This window comes from Nestor notabilis, unplaced genomic scaffold, assembly GCF_000696875.1.
Source record: "Nestor notabilis isolate BGI_N333 unplaced genomic scaffold, ASM69687v1 scaffold11716, whole genome shotgun sequence".
Taxonomy (NCBI): domain Eukaryota; kingdom Metazoa; phylum Chordata; class Aves; order Psittaciformes; family Psittacidae; genus Nestor; species Nestor notabilis.
In genome coordinates this window covers 35,977-52,201 of record NW_009933359.1, presented here as the reverse complement: position 1 = coordinate 52,201, position 16,225 = coordinate 35,977, and the positions used below count along the sequence as shown (strand labels likewise).

The 16,225-nt window shown below is 38.8% G+C and overlaps 1 protein-coding gene across 4 annotated transcripts in view; it reads left to right on the top strand.

The window, feature by feature from the left end:
• The first annotated feature begins 608 nt into the window (after window positions 1–608).
• The window catches only part of SMG7 (SMG7 nonsense mediated mRNA decay factor), a 31,435-nt gene continuing 15,818 nt past the window's right edge, over window positions 609–16,225 (top strand). For 3 of the 4 annotated variants that reach the window (XM_010016849.1, XM_010016848.1, XM_010016846.1), the window contains exons 1-12: window positions 630–636; window positions 1,805–1,922; window positions 2,908–3,040; window positions 6,067–6,238; window positions 7,077–7,148; window positions 8,199–8,349; window positions 8,696–8,831; window positions 10,920–11,082; window positions 12,139–12,295; window positions 15,058–15,128; window positions 15,475–15,535; window positions 16,087–16,206. In XM_010016849.1, the coding sequence (XP_010015151.1) occupies window positions 630–636; window positions 1,805–1,922; window positions 2,908–3,040; window positions 6,067–6,238; window positions 7,077–7,148; window positions 8,199–8,349; window positions 8,696–8,831; window positions 10,920–11,082; window positions 12,139–12,295; window positions 15,058–15,128; window positions 15,475–15,535; window positions 16,087–16,206 (1,361 nt within the window). Of the gene's footprint in view, window positions 637–1,804; window positions 1,923–2,907; window positions 3,041–6,066; window positions 6,239–7,076; window positions 7,149–8,198; window positions 8,350–8,695; window positions 8,832–10,919; window positions 11,083–12,138; window positions 12,296–15,057; window positions 15,129–15,474; window positions 15,536–16,086; window positions 16,207–16,225 lie in introns of all 4 variants that reach the window. The other variant, XM_010016850.1, reaches the window with a different exon arrangement.

Genomic DNA, 16,225 nt, shown 5'->3' with positions numbered 1-16,225 from the left:
AAGGAGTGGTGGATGGTCCGTGGTTGCCATTCTTTCTGTGTGTTCTGTATGGTGGTTGTGGAAACCTGATCAAACCATGACTTTAGGGAGGCAGCTCAATGAAAGAAAGGTAATTGAGAAAGATGTAGTCTTCTTATCACCTCTCCTTAAGGAAGGCTAGTGCAACATGGAGGGGCAGGAGAGCTAAAGGTATGTGCTGATGGGAGTTTGCTTTGCTCTGTTTTGACTATTGCATTTAATGTGTGACAAAGTTAATATGAAATTCCCAGTTACAGGTAAGCAGGTATAACTCATGTTGGCAGGACACTGCTGCTATGTAAAGCTTAAAATATAGTGTGTTTTAGTTTATATTTTTTTCTGAAGGAGATTTAGGCTAATCAGGAAAAAGTGAACAGTTTACTTTTGTAATGATATAAATTAAAAGCAATCATACTGTAACTCAAATCCGTACTGCGTGGGGTAAATGGTGGCAGTGTAGGTTGTAGGCAGCCTCTACAGAGCTGGCCCTACTTTGTGTACTCACTGTTGCATGAATGTGTTTTAGCATAATCCAATTCTTCCGATTGGTCTGTTTCTAATTTAGTGTTTTATTGCTTTCTTACAGGCAGGCAGAAGTCCTGAAGGCTGACATGACAGGTAATTGCCTTTATTATACAGTTGATCTAGTTGCTAATACTTAATTCCTGTTCCTTATGTTTATTGTAATGCATGTATTCTTAAAGTTGACTTTGGGTGTTTTAAAGCATTTGGAGATTGTGATCAAGCTGCACCTCCTCTCCCAGAGACTCCTGTCCTGACTACAGGAACTGGTATATTTGAGATTAGCAAGAATCAGGATGGTTTTGAGAAACCTGTTAATTGAAACATTGATCTGAACACTACCACATGTGTTATGAAACTACAGCCAATAGATATTATGAAATGCTACAAAGCTATGTTTAAGCTGTGTTTATAGGAAATGGAAATGGTTTATTGGCCACACAGTATAAGCAGCTTGCATAATGAGCTTACTCTCAGCTGTGCTTACCACCTTGGTGTAGTACATGTAGCAGGTTGGTTTTGTCCCTGTAGGAACATAAAGTGCCTAGATCCATCTAAACCAGCAGGAGTGGCTACACTATTGGCAGAAGGATTTCCCTGGGGATGTGAAGCCCATCCCTTATACTCCCCTAGCCCCAGCTCAAGTGGTTTTACAAGGCATGGGAAATTCAACTTTGTTACTTGAGATAGCAAGGAGCAGTGTTTGCACTCACCCTCAGTAATGGAAAGCAGATGGCTACCAAGGAGAAAATGGCAAGCGTGCAGCAGTACTTGCTCACAATGCTCTCCTACATACCAGCAGCTCTGGCTCCTATTTAGCATCCCTTGATGGATATCTTCTCAGTGATTTTATTTTTTTTTTTTTTTTTTTTTCCCCCCTCTTTAGGCTACCCTGGAAATTTTTCTAAAAAAGTTTTGCAGTTCAGTGACTTAGAGAATCACCTCCTCCTATCTCTTTTGGTGTTTTTTAGGGTTTGGTTTTTTTTTTTTTTTTTTTGTTCTTCCAACTTGCCAGCTGCTGCCTTTGGTCATGCCTTGTTCTGGTGTTGTAGGAGAGTGGTCAGTCAATCCCCAGCCTGTATGTAGTTCTTGTATTTCACTATTCTGATGAATCTGTGATAGGAGCAGTTATTTGACACTGGATATCTTACACTGTGCTGTGTTCTTTCATTTGTTCCATGAGTGAAAAATCAGTTAGAGTAAGTCTGTAAATTTGAGAATTACAAAAACTGTTGTGTCTTTGTTTTTTCTTTTTGTTGCTCAGATTCAAAGCTGGGTCCAGCAGAAGTCTGGACATCCAGACAAGCTCTACAGGATTTATATCAGAAAATGCTAGTGACCGATTTGGAATATGCTTTAGATAAAAAAGTGGAGCAGGACCTGTAAGTACCTCAATACATTTGAATGTAATTGTATGTAGTATGTGTAATCTGGTCTGATGAGCAGGAAACCGTGAGACTTCCAGAAAAGTAATTGTATCCTATGGAATGGTTGTCTTACTTCCTTTAAAATGAGAGCTGTGCTGTGGGCAAAACATGAGAATCCATCCACTGCAGAGTTGATGAATAACATTCAGTAAGTTATGTTTTACTTCTGGCAATTTAGTACCAGCCATCTCATGCGGGAGTGGGTTTTGGTTAGCCAGATGGAATGGAGAGCACTAAGAAACATCCATCTTCTGTGCTGTCAGGGAAAGGCTGAAGTTTGGAGTTTCCAGAAAGGAGGAAATTTGCATAATGTAATCACCTGGAGCTTTGAGCAAGGTCCAACAGGAGCTAAAGACCATCATTTAAAGCCCTCTGAGGTAGGGCTGGGCAGAGGGAGGAGTATCAGGAGAGAACTTTAGGGGATGTTCATGGGAAGATCCTGCTGGGTGTTCTCCATGCCCTCAGTCCATTCCCTGTTATTTAAGATGCAGACATGGGTTGTAACAGGTTTAGTTAAGAGAAGCATGTGGTTCTTACAGCGCTGAGAAACAAGATGAGTACACTGGCTGAGTTGTCCTGCCCATGTCTTCAGTTACTGAATGATTTTTAACCCTGGTTTCTACACCCCACATCCTTTCTACACTACAAATTCCTATTTTAGGGAGGGAGCACTATGTTGCCTAAACCGGAACAATTGAAAGCAAATCTTAATGGCATTACAGACTTAGCTATATCGTATCAAGATCTGTTTCCCTAGTAATGAGAGGCAAGGAAAGGTGGTTCTTCCATACTTAACATTTGGATCTGAATGTTGCCTGGATTTGGATACTGTTCATTTCAATGTCTGATGCTATGTAATTAAAAAGTTCTTTCCTGTTGCTTATGCCATCCGTATAAGACACTTCCAGAGTAAAAAGTAAAATGCTTCTCTTGTTTTCAGTTGGAATCATGCCTTTAAAAATCAGATCACAACGCTACAGGGTCAGGCGAAAAATAGAGCAAATCCAAATCGGAGTGAAGTTCAGGCAAACCTTTCTCTGTTCTTAGAGGCAGCTAGTGGCTTCTACACACAGGTGAGTTGCAAAAAGTTTGTTGGCTATGGTATATTTGTATAGTCTGGAAGCAAACGTGCTTCAGCCTTGTGCTACTTGCGTGGGGGTCCTTTACAAAGCTTCACTGTCAGACCTCGTGTGCTGCTCCAGTAAGTGCTTATGAGAGATGAGCTCCAATATCATACTAGCATGTCATCTCTTTGAGGAAGGGCAGCAGGATTTGTTTTAGGTGGGTAAAATCTCTTCCCTTAGTGTAAGAAACTTGCTGTACTGGATGAAGCAGTATACCTTATTAACACTGATGCTCTCAGTAGAACATGTCTACAAAGCTGGTGATGTGCTTTCTTTCCTTCAGCTGCAGCCTCAAGTTCATCTGAAACTTCTGTTAATCTCGTGTTTGTCTCAGTGCTCCATGAAAACACAGGAACAACTTAAGTTCTCTTCTAATAGAAACTGCTGTAAAGCCTAAAACTAATTGCTTTGGTTAGAATCAAAGGTCCATTTAGCAGCATATTTTGTCTCTTACAGTAGTCTGCTGTAATTGCTCAGAGTGAATATTAAACAGCAGGAAAACTTAGAACGAAACTTGTTGCTCTAGCTTATTTTCTGGCTGTACATTTATTGCCTTCTTGAGCTAGCTTGTTTCTGAATTGTTTAACTATTAGGAGGTCTGGTCTTCATTGGCTCTCCAGTCCCTCTTGGAGCAATTTACTCTGGTTTCTGCAGTGATCTGTGGTGAAGAAATCTGTATTTTAATTGTAAAGTCTAAGAATAATGATGACGCAAAAAAACCCAAGCCCAATAAACTTGCTAATTGAGGATTTCTTGATTTCAATTTTTTAAGAACAGAAATACGTGAAGAATTCAAAAAATGCAGATGCACGGAGGATATGTTATGGCTTAATGTTTTGTGCTTTGTTCTTTGTCCCTTTCTTGTATCTCCTAAACACCGATGGTGAGCATTGGGTTAATATTTTCCAAGAACTGTTTTCTGAATAATACCTAACTTAGTGCCCACCACAGTTGTGCATTTAACTAGGGTGGTTGTCCTAAGAGTATTATTTAGCATCTACAGCATACAACGTCTTTCTGGCTTTTTGATCGAGACTCCCAGGCTTACATGCACCATCTTTGGTCTTAATTCTGTGATGTGTTAATTACTTAGAATTGTACTTTAGTTATAGGAACTTTTCTTCTCCTTAAACAAAACTCTATCATCAACTGCTGTTGAGCTAAATGTCTTCTGTGAGGTTTTCAGTTAACTGTGAAAGAGGTGTGATTCCTATTCATGTATTTATTCATTACTGCCCTGTTTTTGCTCATATTCTTTCCAGTATAGATTTCAGCATGTAAATTATGGAGAATAAGAGTTGGTGCATGATTATGGCCTTAATAAAGATAACTTGCCTTTCTTTCCTTTTTTCCTTGTTTGGTATATTGCTTCAGCAGCATTCACTGCTGAATCCTTTATCTCAAGTAGTGGTCTGAGTAGACTTTGTCATGGCTAGTTTGCACTGTCTTCAGGTTACAACATGCACATTAGGCCATTCTTGCTGTATCAATTCCTAATTTGATTCTGAACATCTGCAAGGCAACCCTATTTTCTTTCCCCTCAGAAAGTGTGTGATTATCTTTCATCGCCCTCCAGCATTGTTTTTTGGACAGCTTCTTATTAGTAGCAGTCAGTGTGACAGGCTGTGTTGTGGTTGCCAAGAGTTTTCTGCTGTCTCTACTGTTTGTCTTGCAAAAGCCTGTTTTTCCCTTCAGTGTATCAGGAAGTTTTGTTCTTTCTGTGTATGACACCACAGACTGGGTTGTCTTTCTCTGTTTGCTGTGATGTTGATTGTCCCATTTTTAGTCTAAAGATTTAGCTCAGGCAAGATACCTGCTCTCCAACTGCGAAGTGTGTGTAAACGATGCCTTTGAAAGAGAGCATGAATTCTCCTAATTCACCATGTTGGAAGATGTCAAGTTTCTCTCTTACCCAGCTTTCATCTGTGAGATCCTTCTTTGGGGATTTTTATCTACTGTATAAGAGTAAAAGCAGGGGGAGGTGTAACACAAACCTCTTTCTGCATAAAGCAAAAGCACTGCATTGCACATGTAGCCACTGACAGAGTGGAGCACACTTTCTTATATGCCGTTAGCTGGAAGTGGAACTCTGCTGCAGGTCTGTTTTGTTTGGAGACTGGGTATGTTCCCATCTGAGAGAAAATCTGACAATTCTTACTTACATTTTTAATGCTGCAACACAGTGGAACAAATACTTTTAATCACCATGTGGTTACTGTTACTTTCCAGAGTATTTGCTGGAGTCCGTTAAGAAAAACTTAAAAAGTGTTAATTAGAATGGCAAAGTTCAGGTTTTCCTTTAATCACCTTTTTAGATATTTGGTCAAGTAGCTGATGCCTTGTTCTTTGAAAGAGTCTCACTGTTAGCTTGCCACAGGTATTTACTCACAACCCTGCTGCTGAACTGTTAGCCACTATTGCCTTGCCTAAAAACTTGGTTTTGTTCTGGCTTCTCTCTAAATTTTATGTTAAGGTAGTCCTGTTTCCTATGTTGGAACAAGCTTCTTTGGAGGTTGAGTGACATTTCTTTCTATTATTTTCAGAGAATGGTGTTGTTTCATCAAGGTATAAAAAAAGACTGTTCCTCTTGAATGTCCTGTTTGAAAAAATCCCACAAACCAAACAAATCCCAACAAGATTTGTACGCCTCTGATAGTTAATTTCCACTGATTCATGCTTGGTAATTTAAGTGTCATGGGAATTGCATTGCTTACTGGTTTGGGATACACAGCTATTTCTTACAGAGAAGTAAAACACTTTGTGTTTCTGGGCAGAATAATGTAGCATCAGGCTCAATGACTTCTGTATGGAGAATGTAAATTAAAGTCTCCACTTTTAGTAACTTAGGTTTGTTCACTTCAAATACACTTAGCTAATCTGTGCCTCCAAGTGATGCTCTGTTAGTTTTATCAATCGTTTCAGTGCCTTGCTGATTACTATCTCTACCTGCTACTAAACTGGACCTGTTTTTCTAGTTATTACAGGAATTGTGCACAGTTTTTAATGTAGACTTGCCATGTCGTGTAAAGTCTTCCCAGCTGGGAATCATTAGCAATAAACAGACGCACACCAGTGCCATAGTCAAGCCGCAATCTAGCTCCTGCTCTTACATCTGCCAGCACTGCCTTGTTCACCTTGGAGATATTGGTGAGTTTTTGAAGGAAAAAGAGGTGGGACATTGTGTACAGCCCTTGCTTAGAGGGATCTATGCATATCATGGGCAACTGCTGGACCAAGTGTGCTCCAGATGAGTAGCTTATAGGTGATTGTATGTTTGGTGGTTGCTGCAGGGGAAAAGGTCTGGAAAGTAATGCTGTTAGACTTCTCTAATGCATATGTTACACATTAACACGTGGCGACAGTCAATCACAAGCTTTCTAGTGATTTGCTAGAATCTGTCTTTTAGCATACTAGTCATGTTATAGCTGGTAGGCACAGTGAAATGTTGAAACTGGTAACTGTTACAAAAGCTTGTTGCAGCAGGCTAGCATATTTCTCCCTTTCAGAACATTACTTTTAATCTTACACAAAATCAACAGTTAGAAATCCAGCCTTTCATAAGCAAGGTTTCTTTTTTACGTAAGTTCAACAGGTTTATTTCTTTGTTGATTAGAGTAGAACTATGTGTTGTAGAAAGTTCTCTTTTCTCAGGAATCTGCAATTGCTTTTGGAACAACCTAAAAATAGATCTGTTTGCTGATTGTGCAAAGAAGTATGTAAAATATTTGTAGCTCTCTGGATGTGATGCTATTGGCACAGCATCTTTCTACATAAGAACTGATATGATGTGACATAGGATCTGAGGAAAAACAACCATTTCACAATTCAACGAGTTGAATCTTCGTTGTATTTGGTGGAATTGTATATTCTTCTGACATATTTCTAAAATAATAGTGAAATGTTCTTTAGGTAAATTGTTTATATTAAAGTAAGTGCAGCAGAGTTGAATTTTATGCCTCAACTTGGTCTTTTTTTGTTCGCTCAGCTCGCTATAGGAATCAGACCAGCCAAGCAGAGTCTTACTACAGACATGCAGCTCAGCTTGTCCCATCTAACGGTGCGTCTTGGATACCTTTTGGGTTTATAATTCCAAAGGAAGATGGGGTACTGCTTTTCTCATGTAGCTGGAAACTTGGTGCAACAAAGCCTTACCTGCTGGTAACTCATTTAGACAATAGTTATTTGCTTGATCTGTATCACTTTTCTCCTTTTTGTGAAGATTTAGAAATAAAGCAGGTAATACACAGCATCATTCTAAGGCTTTACTACTGCTGTTATGCTGTATTTACATTCATACACTATAAATTATAATTATTGAAAAATTATCTACCACCAGCCTTTGGGGTTGTTTTGTTGTGGTTGGTTTTTTTTTCCCCTTATATTGTTTGCTCACATGGCAATTTGTAAAGGTCAGTAGCTAAAATCCAATTTTTCAAGTTGCTCATGGAAGTTAATAGCCTCTTTAGTTCAGAGATCTAATTTTTTAGCTATTGGCTTACAGTGATCCAGAAAGTACAGATGGTGAGAGAAGGATAAATCTTTTTTTGAGCCAGGCTGCTGAAACGAGTAATTCAGGTTTTTTAGCCAATTATATTCTAACTGAAAAATTCTTTGTATTCTAACCATAGAAATCCTTACTGTACAGGCAAAAAATACGAAAAACTCTTGATAGTTAGATTTGCCTAAAACTGGGCTAGGTTTTGACTGTATCTCCTTATTTAGATTTGAAGGATGCATGTTTAAAAAAAACAAAAACAAAACCAAAACAAAACAAACCCCAAAAAAACCAAACCAAACCATAAAACCCCCAAACAAATAAACAAAAAAACCCAAATCAAAACAAACAAAAAAAATCCCCTCAAGCCCAAACAAAAAAAAAAAAAACCCATACCAAAAAAAAAAAAATAAACAACCCAGCCCCCCCTCCTCAAACAGCTTCACTAGTGACCTGTCTCCTCCCTGCTCCCCTCCCCACAAAAAAAAAAAAAAACAACCAAAAAACTATGTGTTCACTTTTCAAGAGACTCCATTTACCCTGCAATTTAGCATGCTTCACTCCATTCACTCCATGACAACTTGATGGACAATGTGTCTTTTTCTCCCTTAGGTCAGCCTTATAATCAGTTGGCTATTCTAGCTTCCTCCAAAGGAGATCACTTGACCACAATTTTCTACTACTGCAGAAGCATTGCTGTGAAGTTTCCTTTCCCAGCTGCCTCTACTAACCTACAAAAAGCACTTTCTAAAGCACTCGAGAGGTAAGACTAAGTATAATGTATTTGTGGTCAGATAGATGGAGGAGATTTCATCCAAATATACCTCCGTTGCCAGAAGTTATTCATATTTGGTAGTAGAAACAGAAGTTCCTCAACCCCCATCCATTGAGAGCATCCTTACATGTGTGGAACAAAGATGGTTTGTATCTGGGATGTTCCTGAGTGTGACTAGTGCATGCAGGAAATTAAGCATATTCTGCCAGCATGAAAAAACAGCTTTGCATGGACATTCCTTCTTTCTTGAACTTCACAGAAAAAGTATGTAGTGTTATATACAGCTGTGTCTAAGTCCAAAGACTAAATTTGGGTATTTCTGTTCTGAATGTAGTCGTGATGAGGTGAAGACTCGATGGAGTGTGTCTGACTTCATCAAGGCATTTATTAAGTTCCATGGCCATGTGTACCTGAGTAAGAGCTTGGAGAAGCTGAGCCCTCTTCGAGAAAAGCTGGAAGAACAATTCAAGGTTAGTTCTATCAACGTATTAATTGTTATATTGAGGACAGTATTTTTAGCAGCTGAGTCCTGAAATTACAGCCCAATAGTAACTTTTTCACATGCTAAAATACAGGAAGCCCAAACAGCCAGTTGTGGAAGGTTAAGATCGCAGCTAACACTGGACTCTGAAGTCACCAGATGTTGACTTCTGCAAACAGTAGGGATTTTTCCCATTTGACATGTGGCACATTGTTGGAGGTTCAGGAAAAATCAATGACCATTGTTGATTCTCTGCTCTTTAACCTGGATGATTCTTGGATACTTGTGAAAAACTTGATTCATCTGGGAAGTTGTACCTGAGTTGCCTGAGGAATTTTGAGAACTTCATTTTTGGATGGTGTTCATTCACTCCCACTAGTTGTTAAGGCTGCTTTTAATCTTCCTCAGACAACTTGGCTCTCCTGTCAGCAGTTTGCCTTTAAAAAGCGTTCCAGTACAAGCATAATCTGTGTGTAGACAAGAACTATTCAGAACACGTTTCCTCTGGAATATCCAGGAGTACCCATTAATTATATAGCCAGCTCATTAAGTTGGACAACATAGCAAAGAATGAAATAAAGAGAATTTTATAAGATATTTACACAAGGTAGTACAATTTCAAAGAGGACATTGTATTAACTGTTAGGTGCATTTTAGAAACTGATCTGCTTCAGCATCTTCATTTGTGGAAGTGAGCAGGTAGTATGGGTATCTTCAACAGAGCAATTGGTGCTTTTCCAAATTAAAAAAGGGGAAGGTGGTCTTAGCAATATAAAGAATTACAAATGTTTTTTAGACTGTTTTTTTGCATTGAATTGGGCTCCTATAGCTAGGTCCAAACTGTCTTGAAAATAAATGATAAAAATAATACAAACCCACAAACCCCACAAAACTTACTGCGAATTGTATTAGCTTTGACTGCAAGCTGCTTGAACACTGGGATTTAAAGTTGTTTCAAAATTAAATAATTGTATTTCTGTGTGTGTGATGTTGGCTGTTGAACTAGTACTGCTTTTTTCCACAGTGCTTATAATCAATAATTATGAGGATTGCTCAGGCATGTGGAACAGTGGGGTATTTTTCTGAACTGATCCAGGATGTTAAAATAGAGTTAATTGAGCCCTGCTTTGTTGCTTAGATTACTTTTTTGTTTGTTATGCAACATAAGGCTTAATTTACTAGAGAGCAACTCTTCTGACTTAAATGGGTTGAATGTGAAATTGGCTGTATGGTGGATAGTCACCTTGTGGCTGATTTTAACTCTGAATAAGGAGAGCAGTTGTAGAGTTAGGAGTGTTAAGCCAGGCCCATGATTCTGCTGCTGAGAGCCCTGGCAGTTTGAGTTGTTGGCTGTAGAGTGCTTTATGCCCTTACCTGAAAATCAAGGTTGAACTTGGAGCTCAAACCTTTTCCTCATGCTTGTGCTGGTTAATCCACTTGCTCCCCTGACAGTTGTGTCTGAAGACAAGTTGGTTGTAGTTCAGGATATCTCCTTTTTTTCACAATGCTCAAAAAACCCATTGAAGTTTCTTTTCCTGCTCTGAAAAATGTGGGTTTTTACAGCATAGTTACTGAAATGCATTTGTAAATAGCCTGTGCTATTTTAATCCACCATGGCATTCCGTGACCCATGAAGTCAGATGTGGAATGAGTCTTTAATACATAACCACACAGTAGTTAAATTTTCCTGGGGTGTTTTTTAAAATGTCACCTTCTCTTTGCTGTTTCTTCAGTAGATACAGTGGATATACATGCCTTTGCAGATCTTGCAGTTTTGTTGCAGTGCTGTGATTGCACATTGAAGTTGTACTTGCTCTGAAACAGAACCATATCCAAGGGGATGTTGATTTGTCGTGCATATTAGTTGGTGTATGAGCAAAAACCTTGGGCTTAAACAGTCCAAGTCCTCCTGGGAAGCCCAGTGCTGTGCTAATAGGGATGACTGAAAATAAAATCTAGAATTAATGTTGCCTTAAGGGCAGAAGCATTAGTCAAGAAGTGAAGTAGCAACTACTAATCTTTTCAAGTGTGTGCTTTACATATATAAGTAGATATCTCGTTCCTGTGTCTGTTACAGAGGTTGCTATTCCAAAAAGCCTTCAATTCCCAGCAGTTAGTACATATTACTGTTATCAATCTGTTTCAACTACATCACCTGCGAGACTTCAGCAATGAAACGGAGCAGCACAGCTACAGCCAGGATGAGCAGCTCTGCTGGACACAGTTACTGTCTCTCTTCAGTACGTATGAAAATTAATTTTTTTGGGGGGGAGGGGAGTGTTCATTTTTATATGGAATCCGTTAGTAATTTGCTGACAGCATCTAGCTTAATGGTTGTGTGAGGTAAGTGATGAGAATAGACTTTATGGAAGAAAGTTAAGAGAGAAGGTGGTTGCACAGGGATCGTTTATGTCTAGCAGTGATGACTAACACAGGATTTGTGTGCCCTGGACTTACTTTGTTTGAAGCCTCGCAGAACGCGGCATCTTTTCCGTGGTTCTGAAAGAACATTTTAACTTGGGTGCAAAGTTTGGTCCAACTTAGCAGCACTTGGGGAGCTGCTCCTCAATTGGCCACAGTGCAGTTTCAGTTGCTTTGAATGGAGCTAGTTCTGATTCAACAGAATTGAAGTTGAAGCTGACTGAAATAGGACCTCAAGTGCTTCTGTGCTCTGGGTAATGCAGAGCATTTTAGACTCTAGACGCATAATGCCGATTTCCTTAACCTGATCCAGCCCATGATCAGCTTGGCCTTGTTTGTAAACACCTAAATTTCTGAATAGCTGAACTTCTCCAGGTTCCATTCTGGAGTTGATTCTGAAAACACAATGGTCATACTTGTGTGGTTACTGCTTCTCAGCTCATATGCTCTAATGGGCCTGAGTTGGGTGCCTGCTTGCAGAGCTAACTCAGTGGATTTGTGTGCCTGCTGACTGGGGAAGTGGATAAAATGCAGGTAGATAGTTAAGTTGATAATTTGTAATAAATAAAGAACAAATATTTTTGTAATGGTCTTGTCTCACTGGATTTTAACTTACCAAAATGATTTGTCATGACACTTGAAAAGAATAGGTGGAAAAAATGCCAAGATTTGGCTTCATGGTAGAAAGCTCTTTATTGATAAAAAGATGTTCTGATCTGCTGGTGGATTGTTTAAGTAATTTGTCTGCTTTGTTCTAAAGAACTAGCTCCTAAAAATAGGATTTTATGGGTGGAATGTGTTTGGGTTATTTGGTTAACTTTAAAGTGTCATTCCTGCATTGTTTGTGTTTGGTTTTGTCCATCCTCTGTTTCTAGTGTCCTTTCTTGGAGTTCTGTGCAAGTGTCCTTTACAAAATGATTACCAGGAGGACTCTGGGGCTGCATATCCTCTTCCAGCTGTGAAGGTTTCAATGGACTGGCTGAAACTTAGGCCCAGTGTTTTCCAGGAGGCAGTGGTTGATGAAAGACGGTAGTGAGTGTTAATCTTTCTTTTGATACATTTGATTACATAAGTTAATAACTGATGATAAACAAACTAGTAATGGGAAAAATGATCATATAACTTATTATTACAGATATCAAAATGATAGAGAGCAGATGTGCTAAAGAATTAATAAAACATGAGATTTGTGGAGTACATGAGCAAATTCAGTGTTTTAATTAGCTTTAGGTTTGCATGTAACTTTTAAAATCAGAGGGATCTACTTTATAATGTCTGATGAGCGTAACTACTGAGTGTAGCTTTAGTCTAATCTGTTGTAATGATTTCTCAGATTTATTGAGGTAGGTGGCAGGAGAATACTTGCCTTAATTTCATGCATTAAGCCATCTCTTGGGCAGTGCTGGAATCCGGTTTTCCTGGCTCCTCATCCATGAATTAATTTAATTTAGTAGAGGGCATCTTTAAATGTCAGCATAGGCATTACTGTTCTGGACTGTTACTCTGATTTTTCACTTCTGTCTCTAATCTCATAAATTTAGGCTTAAATAGTTCAGAACTTGCCAACTTTTTTTTTTATAGCCTGTTAACTTTTCATGTATTATAGCAATTCGGTAAAGTATTTCTGACCTGTAAGATGTTTCGTCAGATTGGAGTGACTGTTATTGACACAGTTGGATGAATATTTTTCCTGGGATGGCCACCATAAGGAAAATAGTGCAAAATTAGCTTGCTTAGCTGATCTTGTGCAATGTGCCACAGTGGTTTCAGCTCTCTTGGCAGTGTGTGCTGTAAGGTACAATTCTAGCCCAAGGGTCACATTTTCTGTACATTGACATATGCAGAGCAGGGGTCCCTATAACCTTGGTTTTGCTAAATAAGTAATAAAACTCCCCCAAATGTGGGCAAAGTGTAAAGCCCTGGAGCTTTGGGAACTTCAACTTCAGAGCTCCTGAAGGCAAGATAAGGAAAATAGGAATTCACAAATTGTTCTGAGATGGTAATAAGTATTACTGTATGCATATTCTCAATGAAGACTTTATATAATTTTTTTTAACAGGGAAGATAATTACTTGATACAAAGTAGTCCTTGCAGAGAGGAGATGCAGGGAGTAGTTTATGGAGTATCAAAATGAATCTTCTGGTGTGAATGTGTATTTTTTATTTATCCAGAGTAAGTCCCAACAGCTGTAAAATCATAGGTGAACTTCAAAGATAGGTACTACTAAAATTTGTCAAAAAGGGCGTTAGTAGCCATTACATTTGTTGGCTCTTAAAAGTCTGTCCACCTTCCCCATTATTTGTAAGGATGAGTTTTCTTTTTATTTCTATGGGAAGATCCGAAGGGAAGTAATTCTTAGCAGACTACACAAACACACACATGTTTATTGGCCTCTGTTTAATAAGCTTATATAATGTTTTATATTGAAAAGTCTTCCTTACTCTGAGTTCATATGTAATTGTGCTCTTGGTTCAAGAAATAGTCCTTACACCTTCTTAAACTTTCACTTCTCCCCACTCTATGCTTATCATTTTCCTGTGGATAATTAATCCTACCCCAAACTGAACGAGCCTCTGAAATAGGAAGGAAACATGTTTACCTAGAAAAGTAGATGAATCTGAAGGCAGGGACTGAGAACTGTATCAATACTAGTCTGTTGTCTTTGGAAATGCATTTTCCAAACCTGCTCTGTGGAAGCCGCAGTACGTCTAGATTTTCTTGTGTGTCACTACATCGGTTTTCTTTAGGAATCTCTTATTATGGAATCTCATTATTTCAAATATCGTACAGGAAGGTTGCAGTTCACTGTAGGTTGCAACAGACTTGCACTCTCTTTTTCTTTCTTCTCCTGCTCCTTGTCAGTCATGGGAAGGAGCTATTGCTTAGTGTAGCATAGAGAATAAGCATAAACATGATTCCAGTCTCTGAAATGGTGCAAGAAAGCAGATGACCTCAGGCTTTCAGGTGTACATTGCATTCTCCAATCTAGGTACTGGATGGTGGCACACAGACTTATTGAGGGAGGACAGATTCATTTCACTAACACAGAGCACAGTGGACACCTTCCTAAAATAGTTTTCTGTTGCCTCCATGGACTTGGTGCCCATCACTAGAGCAGAAGGAGCTTTTAAAAATAGAAGGCAGCCTCTTGGTGACAGTTAAATGTTAATCACCTATGCAGTGGTCATTGTGATTTTTAAATTATTTGCTCCAGGGCCTTTGTAAAGAATTTCCAGTAATTTCTTGTACTGGTATTGCCACTGCAAGGTAGGGAGACTGCCAGTTAACCTCTAGCTTAATGGTCTTACTCAGTGCAACCCTTACTTGGACCTTCCTACCTTTCTGTTAACTGTTTCAGTGCTACAGTACAGTGTTCATGTTCACAGAACAGAAGTAATTCTGAACAGCTGTATCTTGATCAACTGTTGCTTCCCACTGATTTAATTTACTGTGCATTGAGAGCAGTCTGCTTTGGGCTGGAAAACATGAATTGCAAACAGGTGCTCTAAATGTTCGCTCATGCAACAGGTTTGTCTAGTTCGTAGCAGTCTTTTTAACTTGCTGGATAATGAAGACTATGCTGTGAGAGCCTTGGTAGCTTTAGATTGGGTTTATAAAAATATTCTTTCAAGAAAGTAGTCTGTTCCCTAACACTTGATAGAAACCTTACCTGTTCTTGGAAATCAAAAGATTAATAGGACTGTTTAACAGAGTTCAATGTTTTCTTGGAAAGGTGGATAGATTCCATGTTTTGTAGTTTTTACTTATGATTTGTCTGTTTTCTGATTTGTAGCGTATGGCCCTGGCTGATATCGCTTCTAAACAGCTTCCAGCCTCATGAAGAAGATCTATCCAATAATAATGGTAAAGACACTTCTAGTCTGTGCTATAAAGAACTGGGAACAAATCACTCCCCCCCCCCCCCCCCCCTTTTGATGTGGGGAATTGCAGTTGAAAAGCAAATAAGGAAGCCTGTTGCCTTCTAGTATTAGTGCATATGAATACTTTGCAAATGCTGCTTTCTTGTGCTGAGCAGACTTTGCTCTGTTTTATTGTTCCTGAGCATCTCAAATTGCAGGGTGGACCCGTACAATTAAGCGTGTTAATAAGAAGTTTTACTACGTATAGTGGCCTTGCTGAGGTATCTACTAAGGATATTGTACTCGATGCTTTAATGCTTTCTTTACACTGTTTACTGTCTATTTGCCAGCAACCCCCCTTCCAGAAGAATTTGAATTGCAAGGATTCTTGGCTCTGAGGCCCTCATTCAGGTGGGTGACAGCTGAAGGGAGACTACTTTTGCTGTTGTTGCTGCTTTGATAGACATTGACCTGTTCTCTACAGTATCTTATTTACGAATACTTACTATAGTATGGATTAAAGTAGGTATCTTTTCAAAACAACTGTAACAGATAATGTAGCATAAACCCTAAGGAAAATCTTAGACTTTTTTTGTTTTCTTTTGCTTGTGAGTTTTTTCATTTTCTTCTGTAGTCTTCAGACTAGTAAATCGAAAGGGAAAAATTTAAGAAGTGAGGAAAGGAATACTTTTAGATGAAAACTTCTTGATTGTATTTTTATTTTATTGGTTTTTACTGTTTTTAACTGTATCCCTGTACCTAATATACCTAACATCATGCACAAATGCAGACTAAATATTAGATTTTTTTTCACTCAACTGTTGCTTATCTGATTTTCACACAGATGAGCTCTTGGCAGTTTATAACAAAGTAAGGCTGACCAGTTGTATTTCTAAAGAAATATGATGTTGCACGGAGTAATTGTGTAATTAATATTATTCTCTCTCTTGTGTCAATTCTAGGAACTTGGATTTTTCCAAAGGCCACCAGGCAATTACAGGAGATAAGGAAGGGCAACAACGTCGGATACGGCAACAGCGTCTGATCTTCACAGGCAAATGGATTGCTGATAACCAGCCAAGGTAATTGCAAGTAGCTTCT